The sequence below is a fragment of the Bos javanicus genome, chromosome 28 (assembly GCF_032452875.1).
Source record: "Bos javanicus breed banteng chromosome 28, ARS-OSU_banteng_1.0, whole genome shotgun sequence".
Lineage (NCBI taxonomy): Eukaryota > Metazoa > Chordata > Mammalia > Artiodactyla > Bovidae > Bos > Bos javanicus.
This window is the reverse complement of record NC_083895.1, coordinates 10,687,315-10,703,160: the sequence shown is the minus strand read 5'-3', so window position 1 is coordinate 10,703,160 and position 15,846 is coordinate 10,687,315. Positions and strand designations below refer to the sequence as shown.

General features: G+C 38.5%; 1 protein-coding gene across 2 annotated transcripts in view; it reads left to right on the top strand.

Annotated features, from left to right (window-relative positions):
• The first annotated feature begins 362 nt into the window (after positions 1–362).
• Positions 363–15,846, top strand: part of HEATR1 (HEAT repeat containing 1) — a 51,770-nt gene continuing 36,286 nt past the window's right edge. Inside the window, exons 1-12 of one of the 2 annotated variants that reach the window (XM_061404920.1) lie at positions 363–486; positions 806–963; positions 1,466–1,682; positions 3,736–3,877; positions 5,381–5,482; positions 5,918–6,058; positions 6,995–7,206; positions 7,365–7,498; positions 9,557–9,659; positions 10,925–11,035; positions 11,448–11,565; positions 12,922–13,029. In XM_061404920.1, the coding sequence (XP_061260904.1) occupies positions 822–963; positions 1,466–1,682; positions 3,736–3,877; positions 5,381–5,482; positions 5,918–6,058; positions 6,995–7,206; positions 7,365–7,498; positions 9,557–9,659; positions 10,925–11,035; positions 11,448–11,565; positions 12,922–13,029 (1,530 nt within the window). In that variant the 5' untranslated portion in view covers positions 363–486; positions 806–821. Of the gene's footprint in view, positions 487–802; positions 964–1,465; positions 1,683–3,735; positions 3,878–5,380; positions 5,483–5,917; positions 6,059–6,994; positions 7,207–7,364; positions 7,499–9,556; positions 9,660–10,924; positions 11,036–11,447; positions 11,566–12,921; positions 13,030–15,846 lie in introns of both variants that reach the window. The other variant, XM_061404919.1, reaches the window with a different exon arrangement.

The following is a 15,846-nucleotide window of genomic DNA, read 5'->3' as shown; positions in this document are numbered from 1 at the left end:
TATCAACCCAGGCTCTGACTGCATGGTTCAGTTTTAACCACTGCACCATGCTGCCGGTATGTAGTAAAAATCTGGATAAGTATGTTGAATGAAAGATTCCTGCTGCTGCTGCTACTGCTGCTGCTGCTAAGTCACTTGAGTCGTGTCCGACTCTGTGCGACCCCATAGACTCCTGCTAAGGAACGTCAAAGATCACAAAAGGCCCAGTCAGAAACTGAGACCCAGCACCGAGCCAAGTACAGACCTCAAGCCTCCAACAGATCAGGACCGCGCGGCGGAGGGGCGGGGCTTCGCCGCCTGGGGGCGGAGTCATCGTTTCACTTTTCGGCAAGCTTGTACCTCTTCTCTTGCCGTAGTGCCTGAAACCGGAAGTTCGCGCGAGGCGTGCTCTACATTTCCGGCCGAGAGCTGGGCTTCTTGGTACCCATGTGGGAGCTGCTGTGAAGATTCATTGGCTTCTGAGTCCAGTCCAGAGTCGAGCTCTGGGTGAGCAGGGGCTGTGAGTCGGGGCGGTATGCAGGGGAGGGTAAGATGTCCTCGGCTTTTCGAGTCTCCGCGGAGTTGGAGCTGAGAAACGCTTGGCGCGGCCCTCGGGGATGTCATTGTCTATTATCGCTGTTGCTTTAGGGTTTGCACGTTTGGCGTCTGGGGGTTCCTGGACAGCAGGTGATGTGTCCGCAGCCGCGCTGCGTGCGGAGGAAAGTTGCTTATACGTGAGACATTTGCTGTTTGCCCGTTACGCCGTCTTACTATTTTGTAGAGGGTTCTCACGGTGGATCTGTTTCTTAACCTGTGTTTTTAGAAGTCTGCCAACGTGAACGATGACGTCCTTAGCGCAGCAGCTCCAACGACTCGCCCTCCCTCAGAGTGACTCCAGTCTCTTATCTAGAGATGAAGTTGCCTCTTTGTTGTTTGACCCCAAGGAAGCGGCCACCATCGACAGAGACACCGCCTTTGCCATTGGTGAGCTGCCTTTTAACTTAGAAAAAGCCCTGGGAAGCTTGCGTTACCCGGATGTTGCTGTGTTTTCTGATCCGCTCTCTTAGCGGTTTGTAACTTGCTAACTCGACTTATGTTGTTAAGGGAAAGAGAATGGCAAATAACTACGTTCTAGATACATAAAATGTGTATAGGTAGCCGTATCTGAATTTCACACCAAGGTTGCGGGGAGTCATCTAAGGTGTAGAAAGGAAGCAGAGGTTAGGGGCTCAGGGAGGGGTCTTCCAAGGACTGGCCTAGTTATTGTACTGAAATTGTATTGGAAAAAAAGAAAAAAGGCCCCCTGCCTCGAGATACTTTTTCTTCTCCTTGGTGAGATGAAATTTATTTTTTATGTTGGATAGAAATCTATGTTTGGGACTGTATTATTCTAAAAGAGAGAGTGTTAGAGAAAACTAAAACTGTAAAAGAAGTGCGAGGTGAGTTTACTTGCTAAGAATTGTTAAATAAACTGGAGTTTTCCTAGGATGCACTGGCCTGGAAGAGCTGCTTGGAATTGATCCTTCCTTTGAGCAATTTGAAGCACCGTTGTTCAGCCAGCTAGCAAAAACCTTGGAGCGCAGCGTTCAGACCAAAGCAGTGAACAAACAGCTGGATGAAAACATTTCATTGTTTCTTATTCACTTGTCTCCTTACTTCCTGCTGAAGCCTGCACAGAAGTGTCTGGAGTGGTTGATCCACAGGTAGCAAATGAAATTACAGAAATAATTATGGGATGATAACATTGATGTTTTTAAGTAATGAGAACATTTATTAATTTAAATATTGAGATAAATACAGTTTGTATTGGGTGAGATAAGCATGTCCTTCTATGTTGAACTCATTTTTATTGATAGTGAAAAGTAAAACTACTTTTTAGAAGATCTTGAGTAAAGTCTAACCTCATTAGTTCTAAGGGGCTTATGTCACTTCGCTATTACAAATTGCTACTGCATATTTGGGGCAATGAGTGTTATTGAACTTCTTGCCAAAATAACAAAAATGGTGGCTTGGGAAGAGAATAATAACTTAAGAAAAGCAGTAATAGCTAATGTGTATGGAACACTTAACACCAGGCTGGATGGTAAGCATGTATGTGTTACCTCAGTGCTTACAACATTCCTATGGGGGAGGTACTTCTTTTATCCCCATTATACAATTGAGAAAACAGGTGTAGAAAGTTAAGCTGGCAGAGCCACATGACTAGTAAGCGGTGATATAAATTTGTTTCCAAGGCCTGATCTTTCATCTCCTTTTGAAATGGTCTTAAGTTTACTCAGTTTATTTTCTCATTTATTTACATCACATTGGTATCACATCATAGTTAATACATTTTTTTCTTATGTATGTTTTAAAAGTAGAAAGGCTTCCACTTCATTAACTGGAGGCATGGGGTTAAGGGAAGCCAGTGAGTCACTGAGAAAACATAGTTTAACCTGGATCTTCTGATTATCACATCATTAGATTCTTCAGACAAAAAAAGAGTCAAATTTGTACTATTTCCCTCTGTCTTCTAGCATTTAATTTCCCCCAAATAGATCATTATTGTAAGGAGTACTTTTTGCCTTTGGTTTTGCATTTATTTATTCATGTAACTTATTTATTTAGCAAACATTAAGCTCAATACAAGGATAAATATGCTGCCCTTTCTTACCATTGTGAAATAAATGCCACAGTAAGGGTGTATACAAGGTTTTGGGAGTGTATGGTGATGCCTAAAGTAGTTGAAGAAAGCTTCACGGAGGAAATGATGTCTTGGCTAGTACTAAAGCCCTAATACAGAACTAATAAAAGGCAAGAGGTGTGGTGCTATAAGAGAGAGGGGATAGGAGAGCTTAGACAGAGGGATCACTTGGCTGGGAGAATTAAGAAAAACATCTTGAGAAAGAAGCCTGGAAAGGATTTAGATCTTAAAGGCTGCTGCTGCTGCTAAGTCACTTCAGTCGGATCTGACTCTTTGCGACCCCGTAGACGGCAGCCCACCAGGCTCCCCCGTCCCTGGGATTCTCCAGGCAAGAACACTGGAGTGGGTTGCCATTTCCTCCTCCAATGCATGAAAGTGAAAAGTGAAAGTGAAGTCGCTCAGTCGTGTCCAACTCTTAGCGACCCCATGGACTGCAGCCTACCAGGTTCCTCCATCCATGGGATTTTCCAGGCAAGAATATCTTAAAGGCTAGAAAGGATTTAATGAATCTGACAGAATTAATAAAACTCTTATGTTAATTAGGTGGCATGACCAATATCAAGTTTTGTAAAATTCATGGACAAATTCAATATGCTTGTAATTACATAATTTTTGTATTCAAAGAAGGCAATATGATTTTGTATGTAATTAGTCTTCTGGTTTTAGGATCATGATATTAATAGTCAGGTAAACTGAGGAAACAGCTGTGGAAGGTGAACTTTGGAGAACAGAGAGGAATTGAGTGTTGCCTAGTTGACCCAGTTTGGTTTTCTGTTGGTTTGACTGCAGTGATCCCAAAATCATGTTAATGTAATAAATGGGTTTTTTTAAGGTTGAGAAAAAGTGAATGGATGTCAATTTTGATATTGAATATTTAAAAATATTACTGCATAAGAATTGGCCAACCCTATTGAATACTTTAATGTCTGTGCTTTAAGTGTGCTATACCTTGCTTCTAATTTTATCGTTGTTTTAAGTGGGTTTAGGTCACTGATGTACCATTTGGGCACATAAGGAAATACATGCTTGTTAGTTTTGTATCAGTTTGAATTGTTTGCTTCTTTTTTCTCCAGGTTCCATATCCATCTTTATAATCAAGATAGCCTCATTGCTTGTGTTCTGCCATACCACGAGACAAGAATATTTGTGAGGGTTATACAGCTTCTAAAAATAAATAATTCAAAGCACAAATGGTTCTGGTTATTACCAATTAAGGTATGATTGTTGAATGACATGTATCTGTATTAATTGCAAGGCTTCATTAAAGGTATTTGGAAAAAATAAAGCCATTGGTGTTCCTAAGAGTACACCAAGTATTACCTCCATCACTTTTATTTCCTAGCTTCCATTTGAAAGTATGGTAAAACAGCTGGTTAGTATGAATAATAGCTGGCTTTTGTTTGGTATGTGATAGTAGAATAGGCAGTTTGTATTTTATTATCTTTGATTCTCACACAAAAAAAACTTTTTACAGATGAATAACAGGCTCAGAGAATTAAGTTACTCACCAAAGTTCAAGCAGCTCTAAAGTGGCAGAGTCAAGATTTGAATCTAGATCTGATTCTAAAGCTTGTCTTTCCATTATACTATGCTGTCTGGCATTTAGAATTTTGGAACTGAAAAGCTTAAAAAAGCCAGGTGAAGAAAAGCATAAAATACTTAGAAAAAGTAAAAAAAAAAAAAAAAAGACTTGAAGGACGTCAGGAAATTATTATTGTGAAGAAGATGCTAAGAATTAATTTACAGATAAATAATAGGATGATTGCCTTACAGGAAGGCTCTGGCTGAGATCAGATAGTGTAATTTTGTAGGAAAAAAACTGACTTGCCATTACCACCTTGTTTGTAACTATAGTAAAGAAAGTAGATGTATGTTGTTAGCAAGAATTTTTTAAATGTTGAGTGGTGATTTGGGCCAGCAGGCAGCAAATGGGATGAAAGTAGGCTAATAGGCTGTGACCTTGGAATGAGTAACTTTCTGGTTGATGTCAGGTCGTCCATGATCAGAATAGTAAAGAGAAAGGAATGGGAATTTTAATTAAAGAAGAAAAGAATTTGGATGTAAAGCATTTAAAGAATATTCAGGAAGAGAAGGCCAATCTGTTGTAAAGCCTATCAAACTTTTACTCATTTTGCTAGTAACATTATTTTTTTCCCTAATCTACACACAGACCCTGCTGTTCTCTAGACACACTTGTTTCGGGTATCCAAACCACACTTATCTATTACAATTTGCTGCAAATTATCTTTTCATTGATCTATTCAAAATTTATTGAGCACTTATATGTGCCATGCCCAGTGCTAGGTCATGGGAAGAGCAGTATAAGTTGACTGGGTTCCTGGTCTATTTCTGTTACTAGTGTTACTGTAAAGCAGTGACAAAACCATACCCCATTGACTGAAAAACCAAGTCTAAATGGTAGAGTTACGAAGAACCTAGAGAATCTGGATTTAGATAAATACATATCAAAATGCAACACATGATAAGTAACCATTTTTCACTAAGTACCTCCACACACATTGCTGGCCCTTCTCTTTTGAATTTCTTAAGTTTGCACAATTTTATATGTTAATCTCTTCTTTACCACCAGTTATAATGGAAGACTATATTTTGTATTAATGAACTGTAGCAGTTTGAAGCTGTTACTTTGGTAGGTACTTAAATGATGAGTTGGTGAATTATCCTTAGTTAACAGTTGGTTCTTCCTGTCTGTAACAGCAATCTGGAGTGCCCTTAGCTAAAGGAACTTTGGTTACCCACTGCTACAGAGATCTTGGCTTCATGGATTTCATTTGTAGTCTGGTGACAAAATCTGTGAAGGTGAGTAGTACACTGTTTCATGAACGTGTGATTCCATTAGAAGGTTGTTTCCTCGGCCTGGAGAAAGCAAATGGCCGTTTGTAGTAATAGTGGGACTTTGAAGAAGTGCCTTTTGTTAAGTGATCTCCTCTTTTCTTCATCTTTTCTGATGAGCAGCTTGATCAGTCTTTCATCATCAAAGCTGTTTTTCTGCAAAAATAAATTATTGTCTTCCTTACCAAAGTCTTTACAATGACTGTTTAAACAAAGACACCGTCTAAAAATGTCAGAAAGCTTGTTTATTCTTGCCATGTTTAATTGAACTGTTAAATGTATTTGTCTAATATGGTAAAATTAGTGTCAGCCTGAAGTACTTGAGAGCTATAAATATTTTTATACTTATATCTCATTAGCTTTTCACTCCTGAATGTGTTTGGTTTGTGGATTTTGTTCCAGGTTTTTGCTGAGTATCCTGGGAGTTCCAGTCAGTTGAGGGTGCTCTTAACTTTCTATGCCTCTACCATCGTGTCTGCTCTGGTGGCTGCCGAGAACTTATCCGACAATATAGTTGCCAAGCTGTTTCCATATATTCAAAAGGTTTGGCCCTGCTTATGTGTAAAATAGATTATTTTGTACTGGAAGAAATTTTCTTGCTTTTGAAAATTTCACTTAGGCATAAATGTTTTTACATTGGCAGTTTATTTCAGATGGTTTATGAAATTTAATTTTTAGGTAAAAAAGATGACTTCTTAAAAACTTAGCAGAGTGGAATCTTGGTTAGGAAGCTCCTTAAGAATGAACGTTGGGGACTTCCTGACTGGTCCAGTGGTTGAGATTTGGCCCTCCAACCCAGAGGGTGCAGATTCAGTCCCTGGTCAGGGAGCTAAGATTCCACATGCCTTGTGGCCAAAAAACCCAAAACAGAAGCAATATAGTAACAGATGTAGTAAAGGCTTTAAAAAATGGTCTAAATCAGAAAATCTTTGAGAAAAAAAAAAAAGTGAAATTGTTTTTAAAAGAGAATGAATTAGAAAATTTCTTCAAGGCAGAGGCTCTCTTTTCATTCCTTTTGTATTGACTTCTTGATGTTTCTCCTGCCCGAGTGCCTCATAGCCTCCTGCCTTTCCAGGTCCCCCATAGACGAACTGCAAAAGCCCCCCCACCAGAGTCCCCAAATTATTGTCTTTAATCAGATACTGTTTTGTTTCTGAAGTCTCCCTTACACAGGTGGATGTTTGCAAATAAAAGAAGACTCCTTTGCTCCTTTTAGCATGTGTAGTGGATGTTTGAGTTAGGAGACCTTCTGAGATCCCTTCTGTCATCCGAGAGTCTTGTCTCATTTCCATGTCCCCTCAGGAAAGGGGGCCAGCATCTTGATTTTTCACTTCCGAGGAGTGTTGACTCTCAGTGTGCATTAGGTTGTATTCATCTCTAATTTATGACACTTGGAATTTGTCAAAGTAGAGTAACATTTTCCAGTAGGCTAAAATAACATAGTTTGTCGCTTTTCCTTATATTTTAAAAAATATTCAGGGATTGAAATCATCTTTACCAGATTACAGAGCTGCAACATACATGATAATATGTCAGATTTCCGTGAAAGTGACCATGGAAGATACCTTCGTTAACTCCTTGGCTTCACAGATTATCAGAACACTGATCAGAATTCCCTCTCTGATCAAGGATGGATTGAGTTGCTTGATAGTGCTCCTTCAGAGACAGAAGCCTGAGAGCCTGGGGAAAAAGTACGTACAATTGAATTGTGAATGATGATAATTGGAGGTGAATGAAGTTATTTTGAGTAGTTTTTTTCATAGGATAAATTTTATGCTATTTTTAAAAATTGCCATTCATTGTCTTCTAACATGTAAAGTCAACATCTTACGTCCTTGTTTCTTCAAAGGCCATTTCCACACTTGTGTAATGTTCCTAATCTTATTACACTACTTCATGGGATTTCTGAAACATACGACATTAGTCCTCTTCTGCGGTACATGCTTCCCCACCTGGTCGTCTCCATGATTAATCAGATTACAGGTAAATGGTTTTACATGTTGTGTCCAAAAACTTACTTTCTCATATTTAATTTTCTTAAGATAAAAATCACACCCTGGTTAATATCTTTTAGATATCTAGAGTTTTCTGCTGTCCAACTCTTTTTGTGTAATTTGTCTGTTTTTCTGACATGAGAAACATTTAGGGTGGGGAGCAGATTGGTTGAAGGGAGAACCTTGTTAATTGAGTAATACACTCAGTATTTTTTTAAATTAATTTTTATTGAAGTAAAGTTGCTTTACAGTGCTGTGTTAGTTTCTCCTGTACAGCAAAATGAATCAGTTATAACTGTACCTATATCCTTTTGGATTCCCTTCAGGTTACCACAGAGCATTAAATAGAGTTCCTTATGTATACAGTAGGTTCTCATTGGTGGTGGTGGTTTAGTTGCTAAGTCGTGTATGACTCTTGTGATCCTGTGGATTGTAGCCTGTCAGGCTCCTCTGTCCATGGGATTCTCCAGGCAAGAATACTGGAGTGGGTTGCCATTTCCTTCTCCAGGGGATCTTCCCGACCCAGGAATCGAAAGTGGGACTCCTTCATTGCAGGCAGACGATTTACCAACTGAGCTATGAGCGAAGCCCAGGTTCTCATTCAGTTCAGTTCAGTCGCTCAGTCGTGTCCGACTCTTTTCGACCCCATGAATCACAGCACGCCAGGCCTCCCTGTCTATCACCAACTCCCGGAGTTCACTCAGACTCACGTCCATCGAGTCAGTGATGCCATCCAGCCATCTCATCCTCTGGCGTCCCGTTCTCCTCCTGCCCCCAATCCCTCCCAGCATCAGAGTCTTTTCCAATGAGTCAACTCTTCGAATGAGGTGGCCAAAGTACTGGAGTTTCAGCTTCAGCATCAGTCCTTCCAATTAGTTACCTGTTTTATACATAGGGTCAACAGTGTGTATGTGTCAGTCCCAGTCTCCCAGTTCCTCCCACCTGCCGCCTTTCCCCCTTGGTATCCATACATTTGTTATCTATATCTGTTCTGTTTCTGTTGCAAACAAGATCATCTATACAATTTTTCTAGATTCCACATGTATGTGTTAATATACAATATTCGTTTTTCAGACTTTACTCTGTGACACCCTCTAGATAGTACTTTTTTTTAATATGTGTTCTTTTACATGTTTCTACATGAAAAAAGATGATGGAATTACTTTAAAATAGTTAAAACACATTGTTGAGTCAAACTTTCCCTTTTCATTTAGATATTTAATAAACTTTAGTGATTCCTTTATAATAAATATCTAGTTGCCCGAAAAAGTTTTTCTCTCTTGAGTCATTGAAAATATAAGATGAAAAATCTCATGTGTGAAAATCCAGATTTAAAAAAAGCCCAGAAGTTAATTAGAAGGTGATTATTTGCAGTATATGTTTTTCGCCTTTCAATAAATATGGAAAGACAAGGAAGACATTCTTGGTGCTGTTGCTACTAGACTAAGAAAGACGTTCTAAGAAAGTTGTCTCTAAAGTTACATCCATTTATTGGAAAACAAGGTTTACTTAACCCAATCTCAATTTAAACATGAGTTTTAGAAACATGACTAGCACAAAAGAAAGGGTACATTTCCTGTTCAGATGGTGAGTAATGAAGTCAGGGCCAACATTCATTCTTACATAATGGAAGATGACAGCTCTTGCTTCAGTAAGGAGGCATTGAGATGAAAGTGTAGCCTGTATTCAGGTAGTTTATTGAAGTGTAGATTCAGGTCCCAGCTCCACCGCTTGTAATGTGGCTTGGGGAAAGACTGTATTCTTTGGACTTCTGTTTCATTAATGAGAGAGGCATGATAGTACTTGTTTTCAAAAAATTTAGAGGATTTCAAGTAAAGGATAAATGAGAGTGATGTATACAAAATGATTTTAAAAGATACAAATGACCAAATAGGTGAAGTACACTTGAAAATAGGTATAAAGCTGGATGTGGATATATGTCTTAAAGTTATTCCTGTAGAAAGATTTTCTGCTATAAAAAACCTAATAGCATGCACATGCAAAAACATTTTTCTCCAGTCAATTTTAATTTGTTATGTATGCTAAGGAGAAGAAACTGAAGAGATGGATGGTCAAGTCTATAGGAGACTCTTAGAAGCCATACTTACAAATATATCGCTGAAGAACAACTTAGACCATTTGTTGGCTGGGTAAGCTCTTACTTTTGACATGCTTTTGATATTTGTATTTCTGTGGCTAAGTATACTTCTCAGGGTTGGTTAACAGTTTTCCAGTATCCCTTTATAATGTATTTTTTGCTTTGTCCATGTTCATCTAATTGTAAGTACTTAGTCAAGTGATTGTGGCAACAGAAAAGAAGTAATTTCTCTTGTTTATCTTTAATGTATATATGTGATCATGCAGAGTTAATAGTGAAGATAAATTTGGGTTATATTAAATGTAATTTGTGGTTGTTTAAAATTTCCTCGTACTAAGTGGACCAAAATGCAAGAAACAATATATCACAGTTGGTAATCAGTAAATGTCATTAAGAAACTTAAACCACTAAGTAAAGATAGTTGAGAGTCTCCCATTTTCTTTTCTTAGTAGAAGGGCAACTTGATACAATGAAAAGAATGTAGTCATAGTAGTCAGAAAAAAAGTGGAGGTGTTAGTTGCTCAGTCACTCTTTGTGACCCCATGGGCTATAGCCCGCCAGGCTCCTCTGTCCATGGAATTCTCCAGGCCAGAGTACTGGAGTGGGTTGCCATTTCCTTCTCCAGGTGATTTCCCAACCCTAGGGATTGAACCTGGGTCTCCTGCAGTGCAGGCAGATTCTTTACCATCTGAGCCACCAAGGGAAGCCCAGACATAAGTTAAATCCTTCCTCTTATCACCTCCAGGCAAGTAGAGTAGTAAGTTCTGAAGGTCAGGCTGTGTGGATATGGTTTTGTCATTGTGTATCGTTGGGCAGGTACCTGTCTACAGGGTGTGTTATTTGTGCACCCTGCTCCCATGTTGGCTTGTGAATTAAATGAGGTTAAATATGCAAAGTACTGTTGAGAGCTTGGCTGTGGATTCAGACAGGGCTTGAACACTGTGCTCCACTTTTTATGATATAATAGTGCTCACTGGAGAAGGAACTGGCAACCCACTCCAGTGTTCTTGCCTGGAGAACCCCAGGGACAGGGGAGCCTAGTGGGCTGCCGTCTATGGGGTCGCACAGAGTCGGACACGACTGAAGTGACTTAGCAGCAGTAGCAGTGCTCACTGAGTATTGCCTCTTGTTGCTCTTCTTGTTTAACTTCAGGCAAATTAGAAGACTTCTTAGTCCGAGTTTTTGTACCTGTAAAATTAATCTAATTTTTACCCTGTGGAGGTCTGACAGAGATAATACATTCTAAAGCACGTAGTATGTAGTAGGGTTCAATACATAGTAACTCTCATGCCTGCTAGTATTTGTTTTGTTTTGCAGCCTTCTTTTTGAAGAGTATATTTCATATAGTTCCCAGGACAAAGTGGATTCTGATAAAGTATCTTTGCTTAATGAACAGTTTCTTCCACTTATCAGACTTTTAGAAAGCAGGTAAGCTGTGTGTATATGTGTGTGTGTGCACTTATTAATGTGTACCTCTGGTTTTATAAAGAGATGATTTACAAGTTACTTAATAAAGTGAAGGAATTATAAAGGGATTGTTTTTCTTTTCTACCTTTCAGGAAGGGACAATTATAGGATTTAAATATATTTGAAATATAAGAGGGAATAAAGGTATGGGGACTATGGAGAGTATAATTTTTTATATAGACTGTTGTTGAAATAGTCATAATAACAAACTCAATTAGTGTCATTTGGTTTTACATATTCCGTTTGTCAAAAATTTGAGTCTTAATCTCAGTAATTTTTTAAAAAGTTAAATTTTTTCCTTTTATACCTGGATGGTCTGTGTAGTTAATAACTTTATTAAGAATAATGAACTGACTCTTTAATTTCATCCCAGATACCCCAAAACATTAGATGCTGTGCTAGAGGAACGCCTAAAGGAAATTACAGACCTGAAAAAGCAGGAGCTTTTTCACCAATTTATCTCTCTTTCTACAAGTGGAGGAAAGTATCAGGTAACTTTTTCTTCAGGGGATTTGTGACACGGATATTCATGGGATTATTTGAAGAGCTTGGGAAGGAAATTTGCTACTTCACTCCTCTGTTTGAGAAGTTCCATGGAGAGAGAAGATTTACTCAGTTTGCCTTAGTTACCAGAAGTAAGACTCTGAGGCAGGAATTAAGTAATTGCAGAAAGGTACAGTAATTTTTAAATAACTGTGAACCTGATGCTTATTTCAGGAAAAGTGTTATTTGGAAATTTTATGTCTAATGCTCATTAGCAATCACCAAAAGATGGCCTAACTTAGATTCCTAGAGATCCTTATCTTTCTCCTGCATCTTCACTTCTTAGCACAGCACCCACCAGCCACATGTGGCTATTTAAGTCATTGATTAGGAAAAGGGAAATAGATTTTATTTCATGATTATGTTCGGACTTCAGAAATTTTCTAGGGACAATTTGCCCCAAGTCTTTATGCTAGAAGTTAGACATTTATGTAGTTCTTATTGTTTGCCTTGAAAACAAATGTTATGAAGAGAAATGTGATTGTTTTGGTTTTTCTCTTCCATAATTAGACTTTCATCTTTAGTGGTATTTCATTTCCAGATCACAGGTTGATAGACTTCCTTCTTAGTCTAATTACATAAATAAATGAAGTTGTCAACAACTCCAGTGTCACATCATTTTCTTAATAGATGAAATGCAGTCCCTCTTAAGTGATCAATTTTTTTGATACATATTTTCATTTAGGTGCTAATACCCAGTGGTTTATCTTAGGTGTTTTTCACCTTGCCATCAGACATACATAAAGAACACAGAATCACTTCATAAGTTACTTCACGGATTTAAACCTACATCTAGACACAACTATAAACGAAATCCCACTCCAGTACTCTTGCCTGGAAAATCCCACGGGTGGAGGAGCCTGGTGGGCTGTAGTCCATGGGGTCGCTAAGAGTTGGACACGACTGAGCGGCTTCCCTTTCACTTTTCACTCTCATGCATTGGAGAAGGAAATGGCAACCCACTCCAGTGTTCTTGCCTGGAGAATCCCAGGGACGGGGAGCCTGGTGGGCTGCCGTCTGTGGGGTCGCACAGAGTTGGACACGACTGACGCCACTTAGCAGCAACAGCATACACGAAATCACAGCATTCACAGTACAGATTTTTGTATCTATTTACAAATCATACTGTGTTTTGGAGGCAAAGATTTTGCTTTACTCTTTACTTTTGGTTTACTTTACATTTTGCTTTCTGAAATTAGATGGTTATTGAATATGTCAGCGTGGTGTGGTTTTCTTTGGTTCTTGATTATATGCTGCTCAGATTTAATGGTGAGATCATTTGCTAATTGTGATGAATCCTATAGTTTTTAGCAGATTCTGATACCTCCCTGATGCTCAGTCTGAATCATCCGCTTGCTCCTGTGAGACTTCTGGCCATTAATCATCTGAAAAATGTCATGACAACACCAGAGGTTTGTGTCAAATAGCTTTGATTTTTGATGTTTTTATCCTTGAGATGAACAGTGTAATTCTAGAGTAAGAAATTGAAGTTACCACCTAGAATCAATATTGTTTAATTATAGAGGTAAAGCTAATAAAGCAGATGCGAGTTCATTGGACAAAGATTTAGGACCATACGTACTGGAAGCCACCATTTTTAACCTGTATATGTCCTAGCTGGTAAAGAATCCACATGCAATGTGGGAGACCTGGGTTCAATCCCTGGGTTGGGAAGATCCTCTGGAGAAGGGAAAGGCAACCCACTTCAGTATTCTGGCCTGGAAAATTCTATAGACTGTATAATCCAGGGAGTCGCAAAGAATCGCACACGACTGAGCGACTTTCATGTCCTAGTAGCAATTTGTTATCAATATGTTTCCACATTGCAGATGATTAGGTTAGCTTTAATTGAGAGTTTTTCAAACTGGTATTAGGGATGAATTTATAGAGGGTCACAAATTATCTGAGTTTTCAGTTTTGAAATTTGAATTTGACAGTCTTACTTAACATGAACATATTTGAGGATATCAGAATGATAGCTTTTGGGACCCTGTTCAGTTTTGGTACCTGCCAGTCTCATTTGTGTTTAAAATTTAAGTACAGAAGCTGACGTAATTTGTAAATAAAGCTTTTATACCCAAATAGTATTTTACAAAGACTTTGCAGTGATTTGAGTAGAGTGGTATTTTCCAAACTTTAGTCATTCAGCAACATTTTTTTGCTGTATTAGCTTACAACTGATGTTATTTTGTAGCTTCTTTTAAATGGACTCACTGCTTTTCACATAGCCTTGATTGTTTGTTTTCTTAAAATATGGTGGATTGGGGCTTCATGGTGGCTCAGTGGTAAAAGAATCTGCTTGCCGATGAAGGAGACTTGGGTTTGATCCCTGGGTTGGGAAGATGGCGTGGGGAAGGAAATGGCAGCCCACTTCCATATTCTTGCCCAAGAAATCCACTGGACAGAGGAGCCTTGTGGGCTGCAGTCCATGGGGTCACAAAGGAGTCGGACATGATTTAGTGACTAAGCTACAACAATAATGGTTGATTTAAGTATTATATTTCTTTTTTTTTTTAACTTCTAATTTTGTTTTGGGGTATAGCCGATTAACCAACAATGTTGTAATAGTTTCAGGTACGGTATTATATTTCATGTGAACAGCTTAGTAATTCAGTATTTTTATAGGTTATGCTTCATGCAAAGTAAATATAAAATATTGACCATATTCCCTGTGCTATGAATTAACTGCTTGTAACTTACTGAATTTATGCCTAGTAGGCTTGTACTTCTTTATCCTCTTCATCTGTTTCACATAGCTTTTACATCATGAGTTTGAAGTGCTAATTGTATGTACATTTTATTATAGTTAGTACAGTTGGAAATAAGAATGTGCATCTATGTAATATCTAAAATCACCTCATGCTCTACCGCTTGCATATTTGGGAAATTTTTGGACTAGAGAAAAACAGTGGGAGAAATTCATTTCTTCACAGCACATAGCAGTGTGAACAGGCTGAACTCTATAAACTTGTGTCGTGGCCATTAAAACCAGATTCATATTGCACGTAAAATTTAATTTCAGCTAATCATAATTACTGCTTTAAATTTATTCATGACTTTTTTTTTTTTTTAGCTTTTAACTTACAACTTTATAAATATTTTGAAAATGTTCTAATTTAGATTTTTAAACAGTTATACTTACTTTTGAAAATGGTTGATGTACTCATATTTGAAAAATACTGCTTTGCTTGATTCATTCCTGATCTGGTACAAATTATGTTTCTTTCATAAATCGCTGCTAGATTTGTCTTACTGACTGGTTGGATAAGTAAACTCAGTGAGTACTGTTCTTTGTTGTAATAGGAAGATTTCAGTGAGTAGAATAAGAAAGGAGTTCCTGAAATCTCCTAATATTCTTGAAGTCATTCGCATCCTTCTTTTACTCTTAATCCAGTCCTACCCTGGATTTGTTAGTTTTTCAGTGAAGGGCAGTGTATACGTACGTTCAACTTACAGGCTTAGGTACTGTAATTGCAGTTAATGTCTGTCTTCGCGTGCATTGATTTCCTTTCACTTCTCCATTAATGTCTGGACACAAGTAGGTTCTGTTCTCGAATTCCAGATTGAGCTATTGGGCTACTTGTTAGCTTTTGAGGAAAATTTGACATTATACTTTGACTTAGTTTTGTGGATTTGAAGGATTTTACTTTTTCTCTCCCAACCTTCCCTTCTGATCTACATTTTTCTTCTATAGGATTATTTACTTTTTTTTTTTTAACCACCTACAGGGAGAGCTATATTCAATTGGGTTCAGTTCAGTTCAGTTGCTTAGTCATGTCCAACTCTGCAACCCCATGAATCACAGCATGCCAGGCCTCCCTGTCCATCACCAACTCCTAGAGTTTACTCAGATTCACGTCCATCGAGTCAGTGATGCCATCCAACCATCTCATCCTCTGTCGTCCCCTTCTCCTCCTGCCCCCAATCCCTCCCAGCATCAGAGTCTTTTCCAATGAGTCAACTCTTCGAGTGAGGTGGCCAAAGTACTGGAGTTTCAGCTTTAGCATCAGCCCTTCCAATGAACACCCAGGACTGATCTCTTTTAGAATGGACTGGTTGGATCTCCTTGCAGTCCAAGGGACTCTCAAGAGTCTTCTCCAACACCACAGTTCAAAAGCATCAATTCTTCAGCGCTCAGCTTTCTTCATAGTCCAACTCTCACATCCATACATGACCACTGGAAAAACCATAGCCTTGACTAGATGGAGCTTTGTTGGCAAAGTAATGTC